The 26568-nt window shown below is 47.1% G+C and overlaps 1 protein-coding gene across 1 annotated transcript in view; it reads right to left on the bottom strand.

Moving 5' to 3' along the window:
• Positions 1–26568, bottom strand: part of LOC138580226 (centrosome-associated protein CEP250-like) — a 1782457-nt gene that overhangs the window by 1553605 nt on the left and 202284 nt on the right. The window contains exon 8 of the mRNA XM_069650593.1: positions 14963–15187. Coding sequence (XP_069506694.1) covers positions 14963–15187 — 225 coding nt within the window. The remainder of the gene's footprint in view (positions 1–14962; positions 15188–26568) is intronic.

Raw genomic sequence — 26568 nt, 5'->3', positions numbered from 1 at the left:
ACAGTGCGCTGGGGTCTTCCTTTTGTTTCCAAAGGCCCTAGACTCCCCCAAAAGAATTTTTTGGTAGAAGTACAGATGTGCCTTGGACAGGGCTGGTGGCAGCTTTTAATTCGCATATTTTTAACCCGTTCTTGCCATGCAAGCCGCATTTACCACCGTTGGCACAGGAAGGTGGCCTGGCTCAAAAATGTCCATGCCACGAGGTTCTTTGTCCTGTCCTTTGGCCATCTTGCCCCTTTGCCTTAACCAGGTCGAGCAGACCCGGGACAGTCCTTATTTGGTCATGCATTCTGCCACAAAACGCTAATCTATCGTGGGCGTCTGCATGCTTTGTGCGTGTGCCTCCAGGATGTCGGCTGGACTGTCTAGTTCCAATACACATCCTGGGTGCCAGAGAGTCTGGTGTGCTGGGAATGACTCGGACCACCGTGGTCCATGATTGGTCCACGTCTGGTGTGCCTGTGTGTGAGCAGATCTCCCATTGGGTCCTCTTCGTTTTGGCGCAAAGGAGATTCTGGATAAGAGAAGGCTCCAAACACCCATACCAGGTCGATCTCTTGATTTCTCACTAAACCTAGGATAGGATCCAAGCATCCTGAAACCAGGAAGTCGAGTCGAGGCACTGCTGGTGACCGCCTGGAAGGTTTGGCACGCTGAGCCTGCTGTTGTCCCGCAGGACCCCCCTGCTTGTGATCGAATTTAGAAGGTCTGCAAAGGCACTTCAACCCATTTGAATAGTCGGAACTATTCACGGCACCTCCACCTTAACCTGAAAGCAAGCCTTCTCGGAAGTGTTCCTGGGAAAACCAGCGAACTGACCAGCTTGCTCTGGAACCGCTGCCATCTTGAGTTGACACTTGAGACTTTGGAGATCCTAAGCAGTGGGTCCAAGGCACTTCCTGCCGAGTTTCGTACACCTAGGCGCCCAAGGTCAGGAATTAAGAGAGTACGCCTGAACCAGAGTGCACGCTGTCACCGTGTCGCTCAGCCGTGGTGACGAACTTCGAGGTTGCGCTGCTACTGTGCCCTCCTTTGACCTGAGACATGCTGCTGTGAAATAGAGTTGATCCCTTCACCAGGAGAGGAGAAATCACCATTGTCCCACCACAGAATCATCCCTGGAACTCAGCTGCTGAAAGCCGCAGAGCAGCACGATTGCAGTATTTGAACCCGCAACCAAAGTGGACTCGACTACCAATGTTTGGTCCGGAGTGCACCTTGGGTCAGCGAGTACTTACAACCCTTACCAATGGCCACTGGCACATCCATCCATTTTTACGCACAAGTGTCCCGTGAGGGTCACTCGCCTTTCTCCAGGTAGCCTGTGCTACCGTCCTATTCCCAACGCTTGGAACCTGTTCTGCCCTCTTGGGGAAACCGTCCTCGAATAGTGGGAACTTATTCTTCAATGCCTCACCTGCCTTCCTGAGCTGCTACAGCCCCTGCAAGAGACTCTGTTTTTTCCCAACCGCACGATTGTGTGCACCTGCATCCGAAAGTACATTTGATCATGTGGCTACACTCTTCTTAGGGATTGGACTACCTCTCAGATAGGGTTGATAAAGTGAAGGACTGTCTAAAGCATATTCACACTGTTTGCTCCCTTTCCCTTACAGGGATGAATCATTTGTCCCACTTGATAGCAGCAAATTTGCACGTTCCGCTGAGAAAAAACGAAGCAACACGTGGCGTGGCCTCTTCCTTCGGTTCCTGTTGACCGTTGCCAACTGCCGCATTCAATCTAATCAGCGGATTGCTTCTTCCACACAGTGCCTGCCGAAGGTGGAAGCCGGCTGTGCTCTCAGAAGGCCTGACTCAAAAGGCCCTGTCCCGAGCGTGTCGGAGCCGGGAGGGTTGGAGGACTAACCAAAAACTATGCTCTCCATCACGAAAATTGCTGCACTTCCACTGTATGACCACACAGACATTGCCATACTCCCGAGAGCTACTACGGTCAGCACGCAGTAAGCCTGCCTTACTAAATAAAAACCTGTGCATGCATGTTCTGAACCTTTTATCCTAGCATTTACCCCGTGCGAGGCTTCCCCCAATTACCTAGCCTCCCTGCAAATTTACCTTCATATTCCCGCTATTGCCTGCAAAAGCGTATCTCCCGATTGCCCCATAATGAACCATAGTAATAATGAACCATAGTACTATCAGAAAATGTATTGATAATTACTGTTCATAACAGCTGCATAGGAAGTATACTTGTTACAATAATTAATTTGCTCCTGCATTTTCCGTGGCATATAAACTGCTCTTACAAGCCCAACTTGTCCAATCGGTCAGGCACTTGCTTCTTTCTCCCGATAGCAGTTTTAGTTACGCTGTATCACCCACTTCGTTATGCACTGATTTTACGCTCTGTGCTGTATTACCTATTTCTAGCCTTGGGTCGAACTAGCATAGTCCCATATGACACTGCCACCAGCACTTTTGACTTTCCGGCTCTGCCTATCTGCTTCCAGCACGGCCTGTGCCTAGCTGTGTGATATTACCATATAGCCTGTCGCTTTACCTCAGTGCCTTCTTATCTGCCCCCTTACTGGAACGATTGCTAATCCATCCAACCTCGTACTGGAGTGCAGGTACCCGAGATCCCCCTGCGCTATCGCTGTACTGTTGTTGACTACCCACACTGCTCCAATTGATGTTTGCTACGCTTACCTAACAAATTGCCATCTGTCTAATTTCACCTGTGCCCTCATTGTAATTGATTGCCGACTACTACTACTGATCTATTGTTGTGCCAAGTACCCGAGTTCCCTTCACTCTACTGCGGACCTACTGCCGAGTACCTTCACTGTTCCAATGATGTCTGCTACCTCCACCTCATATTGCGCCAATTGCCTAACGTAACTTGTATCCACATTGTACCCAACGCCTAGTGAGAAACAGTACACCTCTCACATCATACCTTAGCTTGCCCGGCTGCAGATGTTAGCGCCAGCTTAGGGCTGCACTTAGGCTTTCACAATTGCACGCTCTCAGTCCTATCTAGCCACTTGCACTCCCACCTTACGGACAGTATCACTCACCATGGCTTCCATAATACCTTTATTCCATGCCATAACACCTACCAAGTTCCTCCCAGCCTTGCAGATCCACCATCCCTTAGCTACAGCTCAACCATCCACTGCCACTATTGCTCATTACTATACCTCTGCAGAATGGATCACCTGCTACGCCTCCACTCCCACACTTCTGATACTCCGACACTTCTGATACCCCCACACCTCTGATACCATGCCCTCTCAGCCTAAGGAATAAAAGACTAGGCTCTCGCATCCACAGTAGTGAAATGGCCCACAGCGCACTGATGCCGTGCCCTCTCAGCCTACGGAATGTTAGAATAGGCTCCCGCCTCCATGATAGGATGATTGCCTTTAGCTCACATGCCCCACATAATACTTTCAGGTCCCGTATTCCACTTACTGTTATCCCTCCACCTGTGCCAACTGACCCCCCTATTGATGCAAACATCACCTCGCACCACAAGCCCCCACAAGGAACCACAGTCTTGGACAATCTTACCATTGCGGACCTCATTACCTCCAACCAACTGGACTTTCTTGCAATCACCAAAACCTGGTTACACCCAGCGGCAGGTTCCACCCTATCATTATCTATCCCCCGACAACTAGACTATCATACATTCTGATACAGCCACTGGGAAAGGGGGTGGAGTGGCATTTATAGCCAAATCACACCTAAACCTCAGAGAATTCTCGCATTCAGCCCTGCCCTCAGCCAAATTCCTTTCAGCTAAACTGCACTGACACTCGCACTATCCTACTCCACCTTATTTATTGACCCCCAGGAGACCTGTCCTCCTTCCAGGAAGACATCTCACATCCCCTAACTTTGAACACAAAACCAGGCTCACAAATCATCGTATTAGGCGACCACAATCTAGGTCTCCATGACCCTAACCACCATAATGCCTCTACACTAGACGATACCATGACACAATTAGGCCTTACTCAATGTATTAACAAACCCACCTGCTCCAAAGGTAGAACGCTGGAATGGTTGACTGAATCCAATTGTAACGTCACAATACTCAACAATACACCCTGCACCTGGTCTGACTACCACTGCATCACATTTGCCATTCCTAAAGGAACTCATAACAGCACGCCTGCTGTCATTGCTCCACAATCCTGGGCCAGGAACAGATGCAACATAACCTTGGAAAACCTTTTATCATTACTTCAGCCTATCACCAACCTGCCTGTTAACTCAGATACTGACCCATCCTCGCTGGTTGACCTCTCCAATTCCACTTTGGAACAAGCCTTAAACCAAACTGCCCCGCTAAAATTGAGGAAAGCCAAACCGGCCTCCTATATAAAGAAATGGTTTACGGCTGAACTAAAAGCGCTGCACAATATTAAAAGATCTTCTGAAGCTAACAAGGAAAGCTTTTCCATTGCTGCTGCCAATTACAAAACGGCCATCACTAATACAAAAAAAGAGATCTATAATACCAGAATTCAGAACGCTAAATCTGGTACTAGAGAACTTTTCTCCATCCTGATAGAATTGGAGACCCCAGCACCACCCCCTGAAGTCTGCATTAAGGATAAGGCCTGGTGCGACAACATCCAGCAGGCCCTATCTGACAAGATAGCCCTTCTTCAATCCAGAATTGAATCCAAAAAAATTGCCTTGCATCTAATGCCTTGCCACACAATGCACCCATCCCTCACCTACCTTCTTGCCCCCTGTTCCACTTTTCACCAGTAACTGTGAAAGAAGTGGCCAATATAATCGAGCCTCAAACCATCCAATTGCCAAGGAGACTCATGCCCAGCTACAGTTATCAAGGAAGGTGCAAAAGAACTGGCACCCTTCATTACAGCCTCGATCATCTCCTTCAACAACTCATCAGTCCCCAACAACCTCAAAGAAGCTTGGGTCATGCCACTACTAACAAAAAAACGTAGATCCCAACATACTGACAAATTACAGGCCCATTACAACAGTCCCTTTCCTACAGAAGATATTAGAAAGAGTGGCATATCTCCAAATTCAACAACACTTGGAGAACAACAACCTTCTAGGCTTGCAGCAATCCGGTTTTAGAGCCAGGCATGGGACGGAAACAGCCCTCCTGGACCTAAAAATCCAAATTGATGAAGCCTAAGACAAGGGCAACGTGGCCATTCTGCCTTTATTGGATCTATCCGCAGCCTTCGACCTGGTTGACCATAAAATCCTAACTAATCACCTTGCCACTGCTGTAGCATTCTCACCAGATACCACCAACTGAATCCAATCCTTTCTTTCAAATAGATCAACCAGGGTCTTCGCACCCACGGCAGCTGCTGAACCAATCCCTATCCAGTGTGGAGTCCCCCAAGGGTCCCGTGTTTCGCCAACGCTTTATAATATCTTCACGAAGCCCTTCTTCGAATGTCTTGACAACCTGGGTCTCACTTACACCAACTATGCGTATGACACCCAGGTCCTCATCACCCTCACTGGATGCTATGAGAAGGACTCTGTCAAGCAAAAAGAAATCTACCTAGAGATACAGGCCTGGATGGCCACACACAGCCTATGTTTAAACGACGATAAGACGGCGCTACCGATTGTATGCACCAAAGTCTGTCTAAATAAACTCGACCCCCGTTACCAATCTTTCTACATCAATGGTAATATCATCAAGGTCGCCAAAGAGGTCAAAGCCCTCGGCGTCCACCTCGATTCCACTCTTTCCCTCAAAAAGCAAGTAAACTCCACAGCCTCCTCCACAGCCTATACTAACAAATTAATTAATGCTTGCAAACCTTTCCTTGTCCACAAACAGCCGCCTCACCCTTGCCACGGCACAGGTTTTAGCCAAACTGGATTACTTAACTTCCTTTTCTTAGTCTCTACCAACCACAACCTGAATAGACTACAAGTTCTCCAGAATAATGCCCTACATTGCGCATTCAACATACCTCGCACCAATCACATCTCCACCATCAGACGAGATTCGCACAGTGGCTACCAGTTTGTGACAGAACTAAACTATGTACACTTGTCATCACCCACAAATGCTCATCTCTGACAGCACCCCAATAACTGAGTGACAAATTCACAAGACAACTCTACCAGAATCACTAGATCACCTGATCTACATTGCATTAATATACCAAAGTTCAACCTAAAAACAGCTGGTGGATCGAGTTTCCCAGTGTTAGCTGCAAAATACTGGAACATTCTCCCATCAGACATCAGATGTCTGGTCCTTTAGATCCAAAGTGAAGGGCATGCTCTTCAGTCAGCAAGATTAGCTACCTTGCCACTAAAATGTTCATCTGCACTAGAGTTTGCCTTCCCAGTCTTTCTTTACCTTTACACTACATCTATTCCTTATCTATTGCCTCTTCAGCCCAGGATGTATTTAGCACTAGCCTAACGTCTCTCTCACTTATCCTAATACATGCAGTTCTGCAGACATACAGACTACTATGTAACCTGGTCTGTATGCTTGCTATTGCTAATCCGACCACCTTGTAACTAGGTCGATCACTCCTATATTCTTATTCTACCGTAAATGTAATGTCGGCTACTTTGGAACCCGGTCATCACAATCTTCACGCTCTCTGCTCTTCATATGCTGTACTGCAACTGTAATTAATGTTCTTAGCGCCCAGATACCTTAGGGTTAGGTCGCGCTATACAAATAATAAACTAAACTGGTTGTGGACCCTTACTGTGTACCATTCCTTTAGGCCAATTGTAACTGTATATATGTTCTATAGTAGTGGGCTTTTGAGTTTTAGCATTACTGCTGATCGTTGCTTGTGTTTGATTTAAAAGGCCTTTAATAAATGTATATGTATTTTTGATATGCACCTGACAGACATTTGTATCACCCTCACCCCTCCTGAGACCTAGTCTTGACCACCGTCAATGCTACCTTGATTGGTCTGGCTTGTCCAGAAGGTTACCCTGTTCCAAGAAACTAGGCTGGCCTTCTGAACCTCTGCCCACCAGGTCAGATTTCAGAAATCCATCTTAACAGAGGGGACAGGAAGGAGCGAGGCAAGGAGAAACAGAAGTCTTCCTCCACTGTAGAGATCGCCTGTTTACACTAACCCCAGCCCCTTTCCTTCTCAAAAGGATCAAAGGCATTGAGATATGCAGCACCCTGGTGTGAGGCCAAGCCTTTTGTGAATGGGTGTGGCCTTTGATTCCTGTTCCCAGTCCAGCTTCCTGTGTAGTGGCTGCCCGTGGGAAACGGCGTTACCTGCCCTTACAAAGGCAATCCCCCAGACTACATTCCTTCCAGTAAGCCAAGGTGCAGCCTGTCTGGGGAGAACACACACACGTTCCCTCCACAGCTGAACTGTGCCTACAGCGCTAACACGTGCTAGCCTTGCACCATGACTTAACCCAGGCATAGCTTATATTTAGAATTTACCATACCACCGGCATGGGCTACTTATAATCATCATAGTTTCGGTACAGGAGTGCATATCTTAAATCCAGCATCTGGACTGAAGAGACTTGGCTATCATTGCAGCTGTCCAATGGGCACCTATGGCCTATGAATCTGCTCTGTGCCACTGGTAGAGCAGGCGCGGCAAATCAGGATACTGAATCATCAGGGCACAAGAACACACTATGCTTTTGGCATGGAGCTTATGAAAGGGGAATCTGATCAGCAGATTACTCTTTCAGCGATGGAATTTCCTGCATCATTTCACTAATGCATACAAATAAAAAAAACAGGGCTTTCACAAGAATTCATCACACACTCCAAGATAACTCATATATTAGATCCAAGCAATGCTTTGCTGCTGGAAATTGGGTGGAACCCTCCATTAACCCCATCCCCTTCCTTAAGAAAAGCCTCCATTTGTCATTTTATGTTCCCCTACTTGTTTTGTGTAACAGAAGAGACTCCCCGGAAACTCAACACTATAAGATATAGTGTTGAAGATCCAGTCTTACCCCAGACTCATTAAACAGCCAAAAATATAAATTAAAACTGGATCAGGGTTGGGATGTGCAAGAATGGGGACCCCCACAAACAAATTCAAAATATATAAATAAGTTTGATTCTTTATCAAAATAAGAACATTAGATTAACCCCTTAAGTGCCACCGCCGAGCCGGCTCGTCAGTGGAAACCGCTCCAGGTTGCCACCGATGAGCCGGCTCGTCGGTTTTGGCACTCTGCTTTTCTCGATCCCTGCAACGCAGGGATCGAGCAAAACTCTAATCCAGCCCCCAGGATATGTGAGGGGGAGGTCCCCTCACATGGCCCGGGGGTTGGATTTTCTTCAATTTCACGTCGTGAAATTGAAAGTAAATTCACTGCGGCAGCCATTTTCGGCAGCCACAGTGAAAACAGAAGGCGAGTGTTCACCTTACTCTGCCTCGATCTCCGGCTGTATTTCAAGCCGGAGATCGAGGCAGGTATCGTTGGAAAGGGGAGATCCTCCCCTTTCCAACGATACCTTGTGTGACAGCATTGCTGCCCGCGGATCGGGCGCAGAGCTCGATCCGCGGGCTGCAATGCGCACTAGACCACCAGGGATCTGTTTTGGGGGAGAGGGTTGCTTACTAGGTAAGCGGACCCTCTCCCCCAACCCCCCAAAGCATGGCGCAACGGCTGTGGAGAGAGAGAGATCATCTGCCCCCAGGGGTGAAAATAAAAATTAAAAAAAATAAAAATTTGAATGGAGGTGGGAGGGGTTTGAGGCCCTAGGCCCCACTAGACCACCACGGATTTTAGAAAGAATGGTGTCGTTGGAAAGGGGAGATTCTCCCCTTTCGAAAGACACCATTTTTGAAGCATTGCTGGTCACGGATCAGCGCAGAGCGCTCGATCCGTGACCAGAAATGCCCACTAGACCACCAGGGATACGTTTGTGAGGTGGGGGAATGGGGGGGGCTGCTAACAGTAAGCATGGGGGCACATATCTAATAAACCCTGGGGGCAGATGGCTGATCAACTGCCCCCAGGGAAGGGGGCAAAATAAAAATAAAATAAGGGACTTTTGGGTGGGAGTGGGGGGGCCACTAGCCACCAGGTATTTATTTTACAGAAAAGGGGGGTGGGCCTCTCCCCCTCACCGCAAGGGGAAATGGGGGCACCCCTTGTAGCCCTCCCTGGGGGCAGATATCTGGTCTTAGGAAGGGGTATCTGACCCCAGGGAGGGCTGCATGAGATGCCCCCCTCTTATCCTTAATCAGGGAGGGCTGAATGAGATGCCCTCCCCTACATTTGGTGTGGGGGTTAGAGGGTCACCCCCCACTACATTAGAAAATTACCTGGTGGTTTAGGGTGCCCCTCAGCCCGCCCTAAAGTGTAGTGTACCATTTTCCATTTTTTTCTTTGTTTACAAAAGTTGCCGTGGCGCAGAGGGGCACATTGGTGTGCCAATCTGGCGCCTGGGTGGCCAAACCTTACTGTCCCACCCACTGGGGGGCCTGTCCCACCATTTTTGGGGGCCCTCCCCCCCCTCACACCAAATGGGTGGCGGGGGCACCTCTTGCAGGCCTCCCTGGGCCTCCTACAAACGGCTGCGCGAGGTACACCGCTCCTCCATTTGGGGTGGGGGTGAAAGGGCCCCCAAAAATGGTGGGACAGGCTCCCCCCCAGTGGGTGGGGCAGTAAGGTTAGGGCACCCCAGCGCCAGTTTGGCACACCAATGTGCCCCTCTGCACCAAGGCAGGTATAGTAAACAAAGAACACAATTCAAAATGGCAGGCTGTGGAATTTTCTAATGTGAAGGGGGGTGCACCTCACCACCTTTGGGGCTGTGGGGCACCCCAAAGGGTCTGGGAATTTTCTAATGGGATGGGGCATTGACCCCTTCCCCCCCCCCAGCCGCAATGGAGTGGATGCCATGTCATGCAGCCCTCCCTGGAACCAGATATCTGCTCCTAGGAATGGACGCCTGAGCCCAGGGAGGAGTGCAGGACAGCCCCCTCTCCCCCTTATCTGCCACTGGGAAGGGCTACATGAGATGGGCCGCCCCTCCAATTTGGTCATGTGTGGATTCCCACGGGTGTCCTCTTTTGGGAAAAGCATGGAGTTCCCCCGTTTTCCTTGCTGGCTTCGACACCCTAGGCCTAAATCTGTAGGTTGCCCACATGAACAAAATGGGCAGTGGCGAAAGGCTTGGGGTTCCCAGTGGGTTACCCTTTTCCTTTTGCGCCCCCTGTAGGTGCACCCACACATGTGAGGTACCGTTTTCATCGGGACATGTGTGGGGACGCAGGAAGGTAGGCCATGTGTTGTTGGCGGTGTGTTTCGGTGGGTGGCCAGAGCGAAATGTCTGAGAATGGTCTTCATTTCCAGCCAATTTCAGAGACATTTCCCTGTGTCCACTTACCGAAACACGTTGCCAACAACAGATGTCATACCTTCTCGTGTTTCCACAGGTGTCCCGACGAAAAAAGGTACCTCATGTGTGGGTGCACCTACTGGGGGCGCAAAAGGGAAAGGGGAGGCCCAAGACATTCTTTTCACCTTAAGATTCATTTTCTTAGAATGTGAGGGTCAGAATAGTACTTTGGAGTCAGGGCGGTTTTGTTTTAGACATTCTGACACTGGCAGATCCTTAGTTTTGAGTTTAAGTAGGGAAACACCTTTAGCGCAGGGACAGCGAGGCAGTTTCCCAACCCCTTTTATTTATCAATCAAAGTATTGAGCAGTGGTCGATGTGGGCGGGAGCGGTTGGTAGCGGTACTCTACGTTTAGTTGTACTGTTCCTATACTTTTATTTTAAAAAGAAACCGCTTCTGAATGGTTTCGTTTTAAAAATAAAAGTGTAGGAAGAAGCTGAAACTTGCACTTTCAGCAGCAGGCTTATGTGTTTTGGGGTTTGTACTGTGCGTGGGAGGGGGTGTGGTGATCGGGTTAGTGGGAAGAGGGTGCAGGCCACTAGGGAACATAGTTCCACTATTTCTTATTGTACACTTCAACCACTGGTCTTTAGCCAAAACCATGTCTAACTTGTGTCTGAGTTTCATACCTGACTCCTCACAGTAGGCAGTTTTTACTACACAGATACCTGGTTTTAAATTGATATGATATGGCATTTATAACACATTTGTACAGTGTTTCTAGGCACGACATGACAAGGAGGGCGAAACAGAGGGAGGACAAAACAACGATCTTACTAGGCCTTGTGACATTCAGATCACGCAAGCACAGGGGAGGGGGAGAAGTGCAAAGGGGGATGGAGAAGTGCAGATAATCAAAAGTGCCACCAACGGGTGGCTCATAAGTGCAGAGAGAGGGGACTGTAGGGTTACAGATACGGACCACAAGTGCTGGGGAGCCAAGAGGCAGTGTGAGGTGCAACTGCACAGGCAGGGACCTGGGCCCAAGTTCTCCGGGTGGCCAGGTGACCGGTGCGTGGAACAGACTGGTCAGGGAAAGCGGAAGCGAAGAGGAAGGTCTTGAGTTGCTTCCAGAACTGGAGATGGTTCTGCTCAAGTTTGAGAGAGACAGGGAAAGGGATCTGCCCCAAACGCTCTGCTTGGAAAAGCGACTAACCCTCAGAGTTGGAGGTGGTTGAGCAGAGAGCTCGAGAAGGGAGAGGTCTTGGAAGAGAGAGTTGGAGATAGTGCAGTCCCAGGCCCCAGAAAGCCTTGTGTAAAATGCAGAGAGTCTTGAACTTGATCCTTGCCGCCACTGGGAGCCAATGAAGAGATTTCAGAGCTGGAGAGATACAATCCCTGGGCTTGAGGCCAAGGACAAGTCTTGCATCCTGTTCTGGATCGGTTGTAGAGGATGGAGAGTAGAAGCAGGAAGATTTAGAAAGTGTCAGTATTCCAGCCTAAAGAGGACCAGAGCTCTGGAGACAGTGGGCATCTGGTGGGAAGTTAAGAAAGGAAGAATACCGTTCCCCCCAACCCCTCTTTTTTTTGCTAAAAACCACTTTTTTTCCACCCAAAAAAACAAAAATTGAAGAAAAAAAAACAAAAAAACCCAAAACAAAATCGATCCTTTGACCTGTCGACCCTTTGGTGTCGGCCTTTGACCCGCCGACCCTTTATATTCGATCCTTTGACTAGACACCGGACCCGAGAGGGTCGGTCAGAGAAAGGAGGTCAGCCAGGCCAGGGTCTGATCAGTGATACCCAGGTTATCATGGAGGCGACTGAGCAGGATGGCATGGTTGACCATATCGAAAGAAGAAGACAGATTGAGGAGAATGAGGACAGAAGGAAGATTAGAATCAAGGTTAGCGAGCAGGTCTTAACGGATGTTCAGGAGAGCAGGTTCCGTGCTTCTGGCCGCTCTGAAGCCAGACTGATGGTCATGGAGACAACCAATAGATTCGGTGTGAAGGTTAAGCTGGGAGATGGCCAGCTTTTCCAAGAGTTTGCCCAGGAAAGGAGTGATAGAGATCAGGTGATAGTTAGCCAGAGAGGAAGGATCAGCAGAGGGCTTCATTAAGAGGGGGTGCAAAAGGGAGTGCTTCAGGGAGGACGGGAAGGTTCAAGTGACAAAATAGTGATTGCAGAAATCAGCCAAGGCTGGAGCAAAGGCGTCAATGTGGTCCTTAATGATTCAGGAAGAACAGGGAAGAACCTGTTTTGACAAGACTTTCTTAGATTGGACTTGTCTAGAAACATTGTCAGGGGTGAACAAATGAACGGAAGAGAAGAGGGGAGGAGAGGTGGCCACAGGAAGGCCAGGAGTGGAGGAGGAGGAAGAAGAGGAAAAGAGGGTGGCCAGGATGTCCTGAGTTTTAGTGATGAAATGAGAAGCCAAAGCTGTACAGAGGGTTTGGGAGGGAACAGGAGAGGTAGAGACTGCAGCACGATTTGCCAGCTCCTTGCAGAGCTGGCCAGAGCTTTTCAAGAGTTTAGCCAAGTTGTTAGATACCTCAGAGATGTGGGAATGGATGTGAACTCTCTTTGTGGCGAGGGCAGAATGTCTGTATTGCCTTTGGAGAAAACAGCAGGCCAGTTTGTCAGGGGTGCACCCGTTGCCCTCCACTCCCTCTCCACCACCCTGCACTTGCGTTTAAGGGTGACTAGGTCTGAGTCGTACCAAGAGTTGCACTTGGATTTGGGCATCAAGCTGATCCTCATGACAGGGGCAAGTACATCAAGAGTGCCAGAGATAGAAAGATGAAGGTTGGAAAGGGCTATGTCAGGGTATGAGTTAGCCAAAAGTGCAGAAGGAGGAGAGAAAGTAGCGGTGAAAGCATCCAGTGACACATGCTTCTTGGGTTGCATGACAGAGAAGGTAGGTGGCAGTGCTGGAGTCGGCTTGGCCCGTAGCCTAAAAAGTGCAACTTTTCCTCGTAGCCTTAGAGCCTTGCAACAGACAGCAAAGCAAAACGATGAGGGGGGTTCTTCAGAAGAAGCCCCACACAAAGTCAACTATCCAAAAAAAGCCAGCAAATGTAGGAGACTCACTTTCACGAGAGGGAAACCCAAAATTGGAATTCTAGCCCAATAATATGGATAATACTTTAACAATATAAAAAATAATTTTGTTAGTCTGATTTGTCCACAGTCAATGTCAATGCCAACTTATCTTCTCCATCCACCATGCTCACTTACGAGTAATTTAATGCTAAGACACCTTTCAATAGATCGGTCTGCTTGCAGTTATCCTCGTGTACAAAATGTGTAATATAAGCACAAGTCCTTATTGCTCAAATACAAGAAACGGCCTGATGCAATTCTTTTGAGTGCTCTGTCCTGCAATTAAAGCTTGACTGTGCTTCTGGTGTGGATAAGACTGGAGGCTGGGAAGAGGAGTCTGGGAAGTGCTGAGATAGTGCCCATTCCCATGCTGCCATTAGCTTACCTAACTGAAAGGCTTCCCATATTCAGGACTATTTAGGAAGAATGGAAGACTTGGCTCACTCACTAATAGAAATTTCAGAGGGGGTGATCACTTGCTTGATTGTTATTCCTACCTTCAGAGAATGCTTTATGTGCGCATCCATTTCTGCCCTCTGAACATCTCAGATTCATCCTTTGGCCCGTCACAGGTTACCCACCAAGTTCATAGTGTAGGAACAATATCAAGTAGCATGTTTGACGCTGTATGTGGCACATACAATCGAAGCGAAATTTGCTTTTTACCAGAATGACTCTTGATTGGTCATTTCCAAATCAGGTTAATGGTGGTCCTGAGAATACACTCTTGTTCCCAAAAAGAACCTCTAACAAAGACTGTTGATCATTAGCTTTTTTTAAGATCTAGACATACATCAGTCATGCTTTTTTCACACAAAGTCAGTGAAGAAACAATAGCACTTTGTAGGTGTCTAGTCAAAGGATCGAAAAAAAAGGGTCGACAGGACAAAGGATCGACACCAAAGGGTCGACAGGACAAAGGATCACATTTTTTTTTAAAATTATATATATATTTTTTTAGGTTTTCGTTTTGGAAAAAAAGTGATTTAAAAAAAAAGAATATGAAAAAAAATTCGATCCTTTGTCCTGTCGACCCTTTGGTGTCGATCCTTTGACCTGTCGACCTTTTCACTGTCGATCCTTTGACTGGCAACCCACTTTGTATTAATTTAATTACAAAAAATGTAATAGTCCAGGAAGTAAGCTTCCGCTCTCTGTTGTGTGATGCTGTGTGTGTTTCTTTCCAGAAAAGATGTGTTAGTTAAAGTGACTGCTCTGTGTGGTTTCTGCTGAAAGACCAGTTTGTGCTCTCACTCAAAAAACACCATCAAAAGTCTAAGATGCTTGTACACATGCTACCTTCTGGACTGCTTTTGTGGCCAGGAAGCTCTGGCATGGCTCCTAGATTGCATGCATGCAGTTCTTTTTAGGCACATTATGTTTGCTGGATCTCTAAGCCAGAAAACAAGAAAATTGAATGTGGATTCAGAGATAAAACCTTACAAACGGGTATTTTGTTTCACTTCACAACTTAAATCCATTGCCTTAGTCTTCTTTTATTTACATGTAATGGGCTGCATTTGCTAGTAATTTAACAGCTATCCTCAATTCCTCACCGGTTCTGAAGCTCTGCCTTCTCAGCCTCCCCTTTCACCTTCAGATGCATCACTTCCTGGACCTTGCTGTCCAGCTCTTGTTGCAGGTTGGTGATTTGTTTTTCTTTGGTCTCATCTTTTGGCCTTGATATCCTCTTTGTGTCTGGTGCTCTCAAGTGATTAAGGCAGCTGGTATGAAGCACAGCAGAGAAGCGAACAAAGTCAACTCGTACTTTTGACAGGTCTCTAGAAGAAAAATAATTAGTATTTGGGGGGAGGATGAGCAGAACTTCGACTGAGCAGAATGATGCATATTACTACAGGTAAACAGCATCCCACTACTACACAACATCATGCTCATTCCGCTGCTGCCACAAGGAAAGGCTTGTCACAATTCTGGCACAAAGCAGGCTCATTCTACGAATGTCACAATGTGCAGGTCATGTCACTGCTGACATCAAAAGTTGAGAACCCTAGTATAGCCACCAAGTGAACCCAGCCTCCCACTGTCAGTAGATATGGCAGGTTTTACCGCTTCCACAAAGCAAGGCTTGCACCACCCTCCTCCCGGCCACCAAGTGGAACCTATGGGAACCTACATAGCCTCAAGCTAGATTCAAACAAGCAGCACAGAGTCAGACTCATTGCAAGATGATGCCAACAATCCAGGCGAATGCCAATTTAAGCAAGGGCTAATCCTTTTATGTCATTATAAATTGCATAATATGCCACCACACAATAACCAAGCAAGACTCAATCTAAATGATACACCTTCAATTGGCAGGTTTACCCTAATGCTACAGCCAAATGAGATTTATCTCACTGCCACCATACCAGGTGCATCCTATCAGTTTCAGAGACAAGAAAGGTCTAGCCACCTTGCACCTGCCTGACAATTGAATGAACAGAAGATTATACAACAGCTTTCATCCAATAATACAAGTTTTTAAACACAGTTTTAAATGTAACATTTAAGTGGTTGACCCCTATGTGCACCATAATATTTAAGGACAACGTCCCTTCATCAGGACAACCTCACTGTTGCCAGCTTCAACAAATACAGACTCCATAATAATGCTGTCAGGCCTACCCACCACCTGCCTACTACTCATGTTAATACCATCATATCTCCACCAAGAAACATTTCTTGTTTTAGCACCAAGCCAGGTTAAACCCATGCTGGCCAACTGGCAGGGAACAGCCCAAACCATTCAAGTCTTGCTGGGAGGGTTAAAACCTACCAATGACACCGTTTTTCCCTTACTCGGTCAGGTTGCCAAACGATTGGCAGCGGAGAGATCTTACTTGACCCAGCTGGTGAATAAGTCACTGGCATCTGGGTCAGTTAAAAAATAGTTTAAAAAAATCAATTGTCACACAATTACTAAAGAAATTTAATGTGGATCCAGAGATTTTTCACAATTACCGGCCAGAAGCAGTATTCCCTGGCCGGGGGAAAATACTAGAGAAGGTAGTTATTACTCAGTTACAGATGTAAGTGGAAAAAAGAGTTGACCGTAGATCCCCTACAATTCAGCTTTCGCCCATTATTTGGTACACAGACGGCTCTTTTGTCAGTATGGGACGATCTTCTCAAGGCAGTGGACCAAGGGGATCTAACTTAGTTGGTCATGCAGGAACTCTCAGCTGCTTATAACACGGTGGATCACTGTATCCTGATTAAGCGATTGAGTACGATCGGAAGAGTGTCAACGCAAGCCATAGCTTGGTTTGAGTCTTTTTTTCATCAGGACGGCAACAACAGGTTAAATTGAATGGATGGATGGGTATCTGACCCTTTGGAACAGACCTGTGGAGTGCTGCAGGGATCTTCCCTCGTCCCCCATTTAATTTATGTCTACACCCAGTGATGGACATATTGAAGAAACATAGGGTGTATTTTCAATCATACGCTGACTATACACAGATATATGTCAACATATGCAATGTGGAAGAGTCCTTCATTAGAGTGAAGGATTGTCTGGAGGAGGTCAGTACATGGATGTCAGCTAAATGGCATCAGCTTAATGCCAAGAAAACCGAGGTGGCCTTGTTTGACCCGAAACATCTCCTGGAAGCAGGTAATTGCACTCAGCCGCCTCACTTCCTGAGAACGGATCTTCCACTAGCTACCAAGATTAAGAATCTGGGTTGCATATGGGCAGGGAATCTGAGGCCCACGTGAGTGCCGAAGTGCAATCAGTTTTCTACAATCTTCGGATTCTGCGTCACGTCCTACCTTATGTACCATCGGACAAGCAGGCTGCAGTGGTCGGAGTACTGGTAAATGCTCAATTAGACTATTATATGAGTCTGCTTGCAGGAATCCCAGCCAAGCAGTGCCAACGACTGCAAAGAGCCAAGAATGTTGCAATGAGACTGGTGGTGGGAGCAAAGAAGTCTGACCATATTTCAGGAATCCGTCGCTCCCTGTACTGTCTATCTGAGGGACAGAATCGACTTTAAAGTCCTCTGTCTCATCTTTCAATGCCTAAATAATCTGGCTCCGACCTATCTGGCAGATAAAATCCATACTGTCCAACTCCTTTGCTTCAAGCATAAATTGCTGTTGAGCATTCCTCCATCCTCGTACTTATCTTGGAGTGATAGGAGGTAATCGGTTTACGGACCTAGAATATGGAACAGCCTACACCTAGAGATTCGAGCAGTAAAGTCATTGGGGTCATTACGTGGTGGGCCGGTAAATACTGGCACAGCTGCCGCCTGAGTCATGCATTTTCCGGCACCCGGCAATGGGGACTTAAATACCCATTGCAGGGTGCTGGAAATTATTACTCCCCATTCCCATTTGAGTCCCATTGGACTCAATGGGAATGGGGAGGACGGATGCATCCGTCGAGTTCTGCGAGCGCGTGTCGTTCCGCCCGCCAGGTCAGACCTCGCGGGCTGAAAGGCACTCGCTCGCAGAACTTGTAGTTAGCCGGTCCGGAAACAACGGTACCAGCAAGCTTATCGGTACTGTTGCTACCGGACCAGCAAACTCGTAATGAGGCCCGTTGAGTCTATTCCGGAAAAGGATACGGTCTGGGGAGTGTGAGGAATCTGAGGGCATCCTCAACTCCTTTCCCCAAGATGGTCTCTTCCCGGGTGGCCAGGGAAAGGCAGAAGCTACCGGATCCTGATCCTGGGGGCGGCTATGCGAGGGAGGACTACTTGGGGGGAGGCTACCTAGGGAAGGGGAGTGAGGGAACCTCGGATGAGACATAGCATCCCCCATTTCCCTTTCAAGATGTCCTTTCAATCCACCAGACCGTGGGCTATTGTAGATCAGACTCCTGTTTCCCCATTGCCATTCATACATACATATACCCACCACTTTGGTACGGAGACGTGGAGGAAGCAACAAAGAAACAAAAGGCAATAAAACCAGCAGTATGCAGTCTAGTAGTGCGAGAAGTATGGAGTCGGCTGCTGGAAGAGATCGGGATTTGAAGTTGAAGCTAAGGCGAGACGTTGGAGAGGCCAAGCAAGCTGGACAGTGCGTGCAACAGAAAGTATAGCTGGCGAAAGGAGAAGCCCTGCCGAGTACTGTCGGAAGGGAAGCACGCCTGAGGAACAGTGGCAGTGTTCCTGCGCCCAGAAATGAGCTCCGGAAAGTCAGAGGCAGCACAGCAGAACCGGGGAATGAGACGCGGTCTGCAAGAGCAACATGGAACTTGGCAACGACATCCAAAAGAAAAGGAAAGCCTGTCAAAACCCAACAAATGTAACAAATGTAATTAAAGCAGATAAGAAAGAACAAACAAGTGAAATTCTCTTAAATAGGCATAGCGGAATATGCAGGAAAGACCAAGCTTGTGAATGTATGCATTACAATTGTGAGAGAAGCCCCCGCAGGATAGTGCGCCAGACGGGTTTATAGAAGACAAAACAAGTATCAGAGACTGACAAGTTTTTGGGTATGCACAGAAAACACATGAGGAAAGTCCTGGCTGGAGAGTATATACCTTTATACATCATTAGAGGTCATCACTCAAGGCCAAAGACCCCTTTCACCTTCGAGTGAATTTTCTTAGAATGTGTGAGTCAGAATAGTACCTTGGACACAGGACGGTTTTGCGTTGGACATTCTGACATTGACAGACCCTTAGATTTGTTTTCTAGTAGGGAAACACCTCTTAGAGCAGGGACAGAGAGGCATTTCCCCACAATGTTTTTTGTAATTTTTTTTTTATAAAAGTCCTCGACAACAACCATGCCTCCCTTGTGTCTGAGTTTCATTCCTGACCCCTCACACTCCTTTCCCCTAATCATTTTTCTATCAGGCTTCACAACTACAACCAGTGGTATATTTAGGCTTTCTGCTGTCCAAGGCCCAAATAAGTGCATGCGCCCTTTCCCCCAACTTTACTCGTATTCTGGCAGACTCTGCACCTTTACAGATTCCACCCTTCATCAATCTCTATCCGCGCTGTCCAAACTAAGCTCCTTCATCCCCATTTTGGCTCCATAATATTATGAGGACAGTTTCAGGGATTAAAAAATATTGATTCCTGTCCATTAATTCAAGCCTGTCATCTTCTATGCTATGTTAGTTGAAAGAGTGTTTTCAGATCTCTGCTGCCCAAGATTTGGAGAAGGCAGTGGTTTCTAAAAAGTGCATTAGAGGTAATTGTTACAGCTAATGGTCTAATTTCGTTTAGATCCAAAAACAATCTTTTAGAGGAAGCAATAAGAACATAAGCTGTCTGCCAACTGGACACAAGTGAGAAGGTTGGAACGAAGAATTTTGGTTTCAACGCTAATATCTGGATTCTCTCACAAATTGCCTGCTGTCACTCTATAAGAAGCACATAGACTGGTCTGTAATACTAATGCAACATAACTAAATGTGTACATCCAGTCTTGTCAAATGTTACAGGCCCATCTTATAAAAATTCTGAATAAAAAGAACTCTACCCCCTTCTGATGGATACAGCTGAGGTGTTAGCAGGGGGCAAAATGGAAATAAGGCAAATTAGCTGCTGCAGCCGATGTACCTCCAATCCTTTGGGTTGGCATGCCATTAAAATATGGTAAAATTATAAACTCTGCCTGGACATAAACACCTCAATAGAGTAAAGACAATTGGAGAAGGTTCTTGGAATCTTTGGTTGTGCATTCTCACGGTGGAGTAATGGATAAGGGCGACACTAAACATTCACATGTGGGTAGCAACAGCATTCTTCGTAGCTGCACAACGCAAGCACCTTTTATAACAAATGACGTGGTACATACTGTTTACATCATTGCGGTTTGTGCAATTATTCAAAATACCCAAAGCTCCAAGAGTAAAATTGAGCAATGGATCAGGCGTTCCAGCACAATATTACCTATGTGGGGTTGGTTACGGTAATTTAAAATGTTTGTTAACTCCGTAGAGTTGGTTGCACTGTACAATATATAGGAACATTTTGAGATTTGTCGATATAGATGTCTTGTATTTAAAATATAATTAAAGATTACTTGTAAACATCATATTATTGTGTGACATACTTTGCAGTTGGTTCTCTTGCAGTACTGAGCGTGCAGCAGAAGATCATCAAAGACGCATGATAAACCCCACAGGGCTGCTATTTACCTGCTTAGCACTGAACAGCTTCTGTAAAGATGGCTGAATGGATATCTTTACGAGACACCTTTACAGCTTTGAAACATTGTGTACCTTTTGCAACGGCATGGTATCAAAGCAAGACAGACACAAGTGATCACAGTTCAAGGGTGTTTATTAAACTGTAAAATGGGTAAGATAAATGCCTAATCTAAACCTAAATCTAAGATGGGAGCAAGCTACGAACATCAAATAATAATAATACTGTCCAAGTGGAGTCTAGTCAAATAAAAAGGGCCTATACTAAGAAACCTATTGCCAATCCTTACAGTTCTCTTACATAATAGTGTGGGATAATGTTCATAAAAAAGAAAGAAGTGTTCACAAAAATGAAAAGTCAGGATGTTATAGCCGGGGTCTCCCTCCCCACGTTTTCTAGCACGGGACAAGGCTGGACTCCTGAACACAGCACACTCCTGGGCTTCTCCAGCACAGGGCTACAGTTCCTTTTCCAGTATTAGGGCCTTCTGTGCTGCTTGCTTCAGAGGGCCCGATACGCCAAAAACCACAAAAGTTCCTTTGGGTTATCTTTACTTGGATGTCACCCTTGGATCCCCCTCAGCCAGGTTCCGATCCTCTCTCAATCGTCAGCCTGCCTCAATCGGGTTCAAACCAAATACTCACTGTGCACATCCCTTGGTCGGGTTCACATTTCTCATCACAATGTTTATAGGTGTTTTTAACACGATGCAGGATTCACTTCCCTTGGTTTTCCAGCCCCCAGTCAGGATTTCTCTTAAGCTCCCAGTCAGGCTTCATCTAGTTCTATCATCACTATGCTTTTGCAGGCATCCCTCAGTCGGGTTCACATTTGCCCCATTAACACCATTTCCTTTGTTTAACTTTTCTTGCCCCCTTCAATAGTCGCAAGTCTTAATGTCTTTTTAAACATTAGCACAGGGTTCAGATTAGGTCTCCCTCGTCCGAGCTCAGACCAACCAGAGAGCTTGCCGATTCAAACAGACTTCCGAAGGGCGATCTTGTCTCGCTGGGTAACTATGTGAACAATGGCAGGAGCGGGCCTTTTATCATCAAAGGGCGCACAGCGTTCCCCTCAGCCAAGCGCAAATGGCAATTTGTAACAACAAAAACACCTTCAATGTGTGAAGGACTTTCGACTGTACAAAGAATTTGACTTGACCTTTGTATGACCACCTTAACACCTTGTAGCACAGCCTTCCCAATGGCCTTTTAGCCCTTGTGGTTATCAACACAGACTCTTTGTTCAGGAGAGGGGTACCAGCCAGAGACCTTTCGACTGGTCACCTACATAACGCTGGACCACTCTGACTCTGGTACCCAGTTTGTCCACAAAAAACCTTTTGTCTACTTTATCTTCTTATGCCTGCTACTGCAACCTTGAGCCTAACACAAACCGGTCTACTATCAGGTGCTTCCGACTCACCGGCTGTGTTGATCGCGTTCGGTTCCTTTTTCCGCTGGAGTCAAGGCTGGTACCTTCGATGGCCTCCAAGTCTCCCCGCCCTGGCTATCAGTGCGGGAGGGTGCCATGTACCGCTGACATCCGTCGCCCCACCTGCCAGCTGCGATTCCCTGTCTTACCTATCTTTCGTCAAAGGCTTCGCGGATATGGGTTGAAAAGGGCAAAGGCAACTCCCCCCCTTGACGTCCTTTAAGGTCTCACCTGATTTTGCTTGACCCTCAGTATGACAACTTTGACCTATTTCGGTGGCTCTCCTACAGCCTTCTGGTATTTGTAGTTTCACTCAGATGGGGATCGACCAGAGTCTCTGGAGTTAGCACCCACATGGTGCCGGTTTCCCTCTATAGCTGGTCTCCCCTTTAACACTGTTCACAGTTCATTTAACTTGGTCAAAACTTGCCACTTTGCGATTCTCACTCAACACGGCCCGGTTCTTATCGTTTCCCCTTTGACTCACAGGCTATGATGACCCGCTTGGCCTTTCTTCTTCATTGGAGTCAAGGCCGGTACCACGGTCATGGGAGCTTCCCTCGCTTCTGCTTATCGCCATAGGTTTGCCCCGTCTACCGTTGACATCTGTTGCAAGACACATTTTGCTATTGTTCGCAGTGTTAGGCTCTCTTCCACCAAGGTTTTGCGGGTCTGGGAAGAAAAGGGCAATGTCATTTCTCTCCTCGCCACCCTCTCCATTCCTGCCACCTTTCTCCTTCTCTTGAGCTGCTGCGCCTGATTAGCCGTCTCGTCGTGCTGTCTGCCAAGCTTGTACTGTGCTCTCGAGCTCCACCTTTTATCCCTGTGGGAAAGGGAAAGGGCCTTCAGATGTGTGGGATTCTGATCAATTGCCTTACTTTGCCTGACCCTTGTATTGGGACATGTCAGGCTCTGGTGTTAATCCGTTGTCCTTTGTGTTGTGTGAAAGTGTTGGAAAAGCAGGGGGCTGGGGGCAGTGGTTTTGAATGTATTATGTGAGAGGATGGGGAAAAGGCATCAAAGGAAGGCGGATACTGCATCTCACCTGTCAGTGTCCCACTACCCGAGGACCCCGCATCCAGGTGATCCTCCCTCACTGGTCCACCCCCAGGAACTGGATCCAATAGCAATCGCTGTGTCCTGGCCACCTGGATGACAGATCACCGGGGACCAGTTAGAGACACCTTCAGGTTTCTCACAGTATCATTTCAAAGTTTTCTTGATGCACTTGCGCATTCAGATTTAATCTTTGCCATTTTAACTTCTCTATGATCTATTTCATGCTTACACCTTTTGGGCGGCCACAGACCGCTGAAATGTGGGGCCGGGGAGGGAAATTAGTGCTTACTTCTGAACATCATTTCACTGCCACCTGTTGGAACTCTGTGCTTGGCTGAAGTATAGCCATGCGTTTAATATTGTAAAATTATTTCTCATTTTTAACCTTTACTTTTCTGAAGTGAAAACTCAAATTTTTGCAACGGTTTAAAAAAAGCATGTTGTGCATTTGAATATAAAAGTGATTGCTTAACACAGTATGTGTGTATTGATTAGAAAGAACTCCAAAGAAAGTGAAGTGGCACCAATAAAACCAATGCGGTTTTTGCTGTTTTGTACATTAAAGAGCATTTTGGGAAGATGACAATGACCAAAGAGCTTTATATCGGTCATATTTGTCTGTGAGAGTTGTATGGCTGAATCACTAAATACCTAAAGCCTGCTGCATTGGGTATGTGTTTATTTTTTCTTTTTAAACAACAATCACCCTAACAATAAAGCTTTTGTAAATATCCAGCATATATACAAGTTTGCTACAAAAACATTAGCTGTCAGAGTGGAATGACTGCTAACAGCTCAAAATTCCTCACAGTGTTGTGGATCATTCAGACTCAGAGAAACAAAATTGGCTTTATATTTTAAAAATGACAACCAGAAAATTGAAAATAAACTGCAATAAAATGCTGCTCCTCAGGTAATCTGCCAGCCTAAGCCTGGGCCGGTGCATGGTCGGCCTTGTTGTAAATACATCTATGCCTACAACACCCAATTCTGGTTTAACCTCTTGTTTGCCTTGGCCCACTTGGTTCACTTCAGTGCCAAGTACTGCCAGGAGGAAGATGACTTGTATGTTTATCTTGATCTCCATTGTTGGGGTCCACAACTATTTTCTGACAGTTAATGGGCCTACACCAACACGAGAAAGATATCCTCAGATGCAAAAGTCACACTCGCACATTGGGGTCATTAACCCTTCTGATGGTCCGTGGATTTAGTACCATCACTGACACAAGGAAGGTTTCCTTGCATGCAAAGTTCACTCGTACTTTCTTTCAAATTAGTGGACTGATGCCTGCCCCAGTTTCCCGGTGTGCCGTTACTCGGTTGCCAGGACCCCCTCGTGCCCTCACCAGTCAGCCCACTCTCTCCTGTACTGTTTGGGATCTTCCTGCCGTGCTTCGGTCTCTCCTGGGGTCTGAACTAGCCTCGTCTTTGTCTTCGGCAGCTTCTGACAGTGCCTGGGCCGCTACAGCGGCTCCGAAGCCTTTGGCTCTTTGCAGTAGCAGCACATGTTACGGACCGCACGGTCCACCTACCGGAGGCCGTGCTACTGCCTCGCCAGCTTCTTGCAGGGTCTTGTGTCAGACCTGCTAGAAACTAGTCTCCTGCGCAAACAGCATCCTGGTCTCCAGACCTTTGAATCTCCTGCGCCAAACAGCTTCAACGAACACGGTTGCTCCGGGGACGGCTTGACATTGTGTTTTAAAATCCATACAGGTATGTTTCTTCCTGGAAGAACAAAATGATGCTCTGAGTTCACGGAAGTGCTCTTCCAGCATCTGTGCATCCTCTTTGTGTCAGTACCTGCCTCCCTGGTATTCTTCTTTGTCTCAGTATTACAGTCATTAAATGGTATAATGCCACAATAGCAAATGGAAGTTCTAGCAAGAGGTGTCGGAGTGGGGGGTAGGGTTTGGGAAGGTTAGGTTGGGGATGTTGTACCCAATTCTACCCGAGTGTTCGTCCTTCTCCCTAAGGGGTGCGGGGGGGGGAGATAGAAGGCAGGGGGGTTGAGACCCTCCCATGAGATTCTCCCGCCATGTACCACTCCTAGGGGAACTATTGGGTAGCAGCCTCGCATCCATGGCCTATGGAAAGGGGCTCCCACTCAGGGAAAAGTGACGGCATCTCATGAATCGTCATAGTAGTGTCACTGAGCAGTAAGGCTTGGACTTTGGCAAGAGAGTGTGAGAGTGGTGAAGGGCTCATTTAAGCACACACAGCACTCTTAATAATACAAGTTAGGTCTTAGACCACTATCAATTAAAATCACAGTTAAGTAAATCACTAAACATACAATACCAATATATTTTCCTTCCCTTTTGGGGTGCTCCAGCTACAGAGCACCAACACTTTACAGTAAGATCAGCAATAGAACACTAAAGTAGCAAAGCGAGTGAGGAAAAAGACAAGTAAAGTAATATCTGCGAACAATCTCTGCCTCAATGCCAGCAAGACAGAGATCATTCTCATTGGGACCCCTTCTCCCGCTTTCCCACTGTCACTATGGCGAGCCTCCCTTGGCGGTGTGCCCTCACCCATTTGTAACAAAAAATATAGAGGTTATCTTTGATTCCACTCTCTCCTTCTCTCACATCTCACACATCTCTAAACAAATCTCAATACCAGCTGCACTTCCTCAGAGGTATTTGACCTTTTCTCACCTTCCCCCAGAGGCGTACCGTCCCCAGAGCCTTGGTTCTTTCTACACTGAACTATTGCAATAGTCTCTTTCTCAATCTTCCTACTTCCACTCTCACACCTCTACAACTCATCCAGAACCAAACCGCAAGACTTATCTTGTCCTCAAGCCCAGGGACTGCATCTCTCCGGCTCTGAAATCCCTCCACTGGCTCCCCGTGGCTGCAAGGATCAAGTTCAAGACCATCCGCATAGTCCACAGGGCTTTCACTCTCCATCGTGAGCCTGATTACCTTAAGTTCCAGAAATTCTTTAAGGCCTTCCTCTTTTCTTCTCTTCCACCTTCTCTCTTCCTCGCCCTTGATAACTCCCTCTCTATTCTTGCCTACGTCCCTCCTCCCTTCTCCCCAACTCAACTCCGTTTGCTGACTGGTCACCTGCTGCACCTCCAGAGCCACACAGGTCTCCAGCTCCCCTGCCAGCCCTCACACTTGCCCCCAGGCCTCTCCACCACTACTTCTGCACTTCTTTACTCATTCCTTGCAAATGGTAACCTCTTGGCACTTAACCCAGGGCCTTGGACTGGGAGCACTTGTTCCCTTTTCTTTCATTCCATGCCTGGCACTTACGTTACCTAGAATCTACTGGGTCTGGTCCGCCTGGCTTAGTATGGTAGTTTGTTTCTCTTGTCCTACTCCCCCCCCCCCCTTAGCACCTTACCATCTGTCACGCACTTGCACTATTTGAAACAGCGTTGGCCGAGTATGGTAGCCTAAAGATTGTATGTTCTTCTCCCTCTCCACCCCCTTCACTCCTTCCTTTTTGTCTTATACCTGCACTTGTAGTATGGCCTCAGGCTAAGGTCCAAGAATGACTCTGTATTCCCCTGTTTCCATCCCGCCT

This window comes from Ambystoma mexicanum, chromosome 3p, assembly GCF_040938575.1.
Source record: "Ambystoma mexicanum isolate Mex_15411 chromosome 3p, UKY_AmexF1_1, whole genome shotgun sequence".
NCBI classification, from domain to species: Eukaryota; Metazoa; Chordata; class Amphibia; order Caudata; family Ambystomatidae; genus Ambystoma; species Ambystoma mexicanum.
Note: the sequence above shows the minus strand (reverse complement) of the source record. Positions and strands in the feature narration are given on the sequence as shown.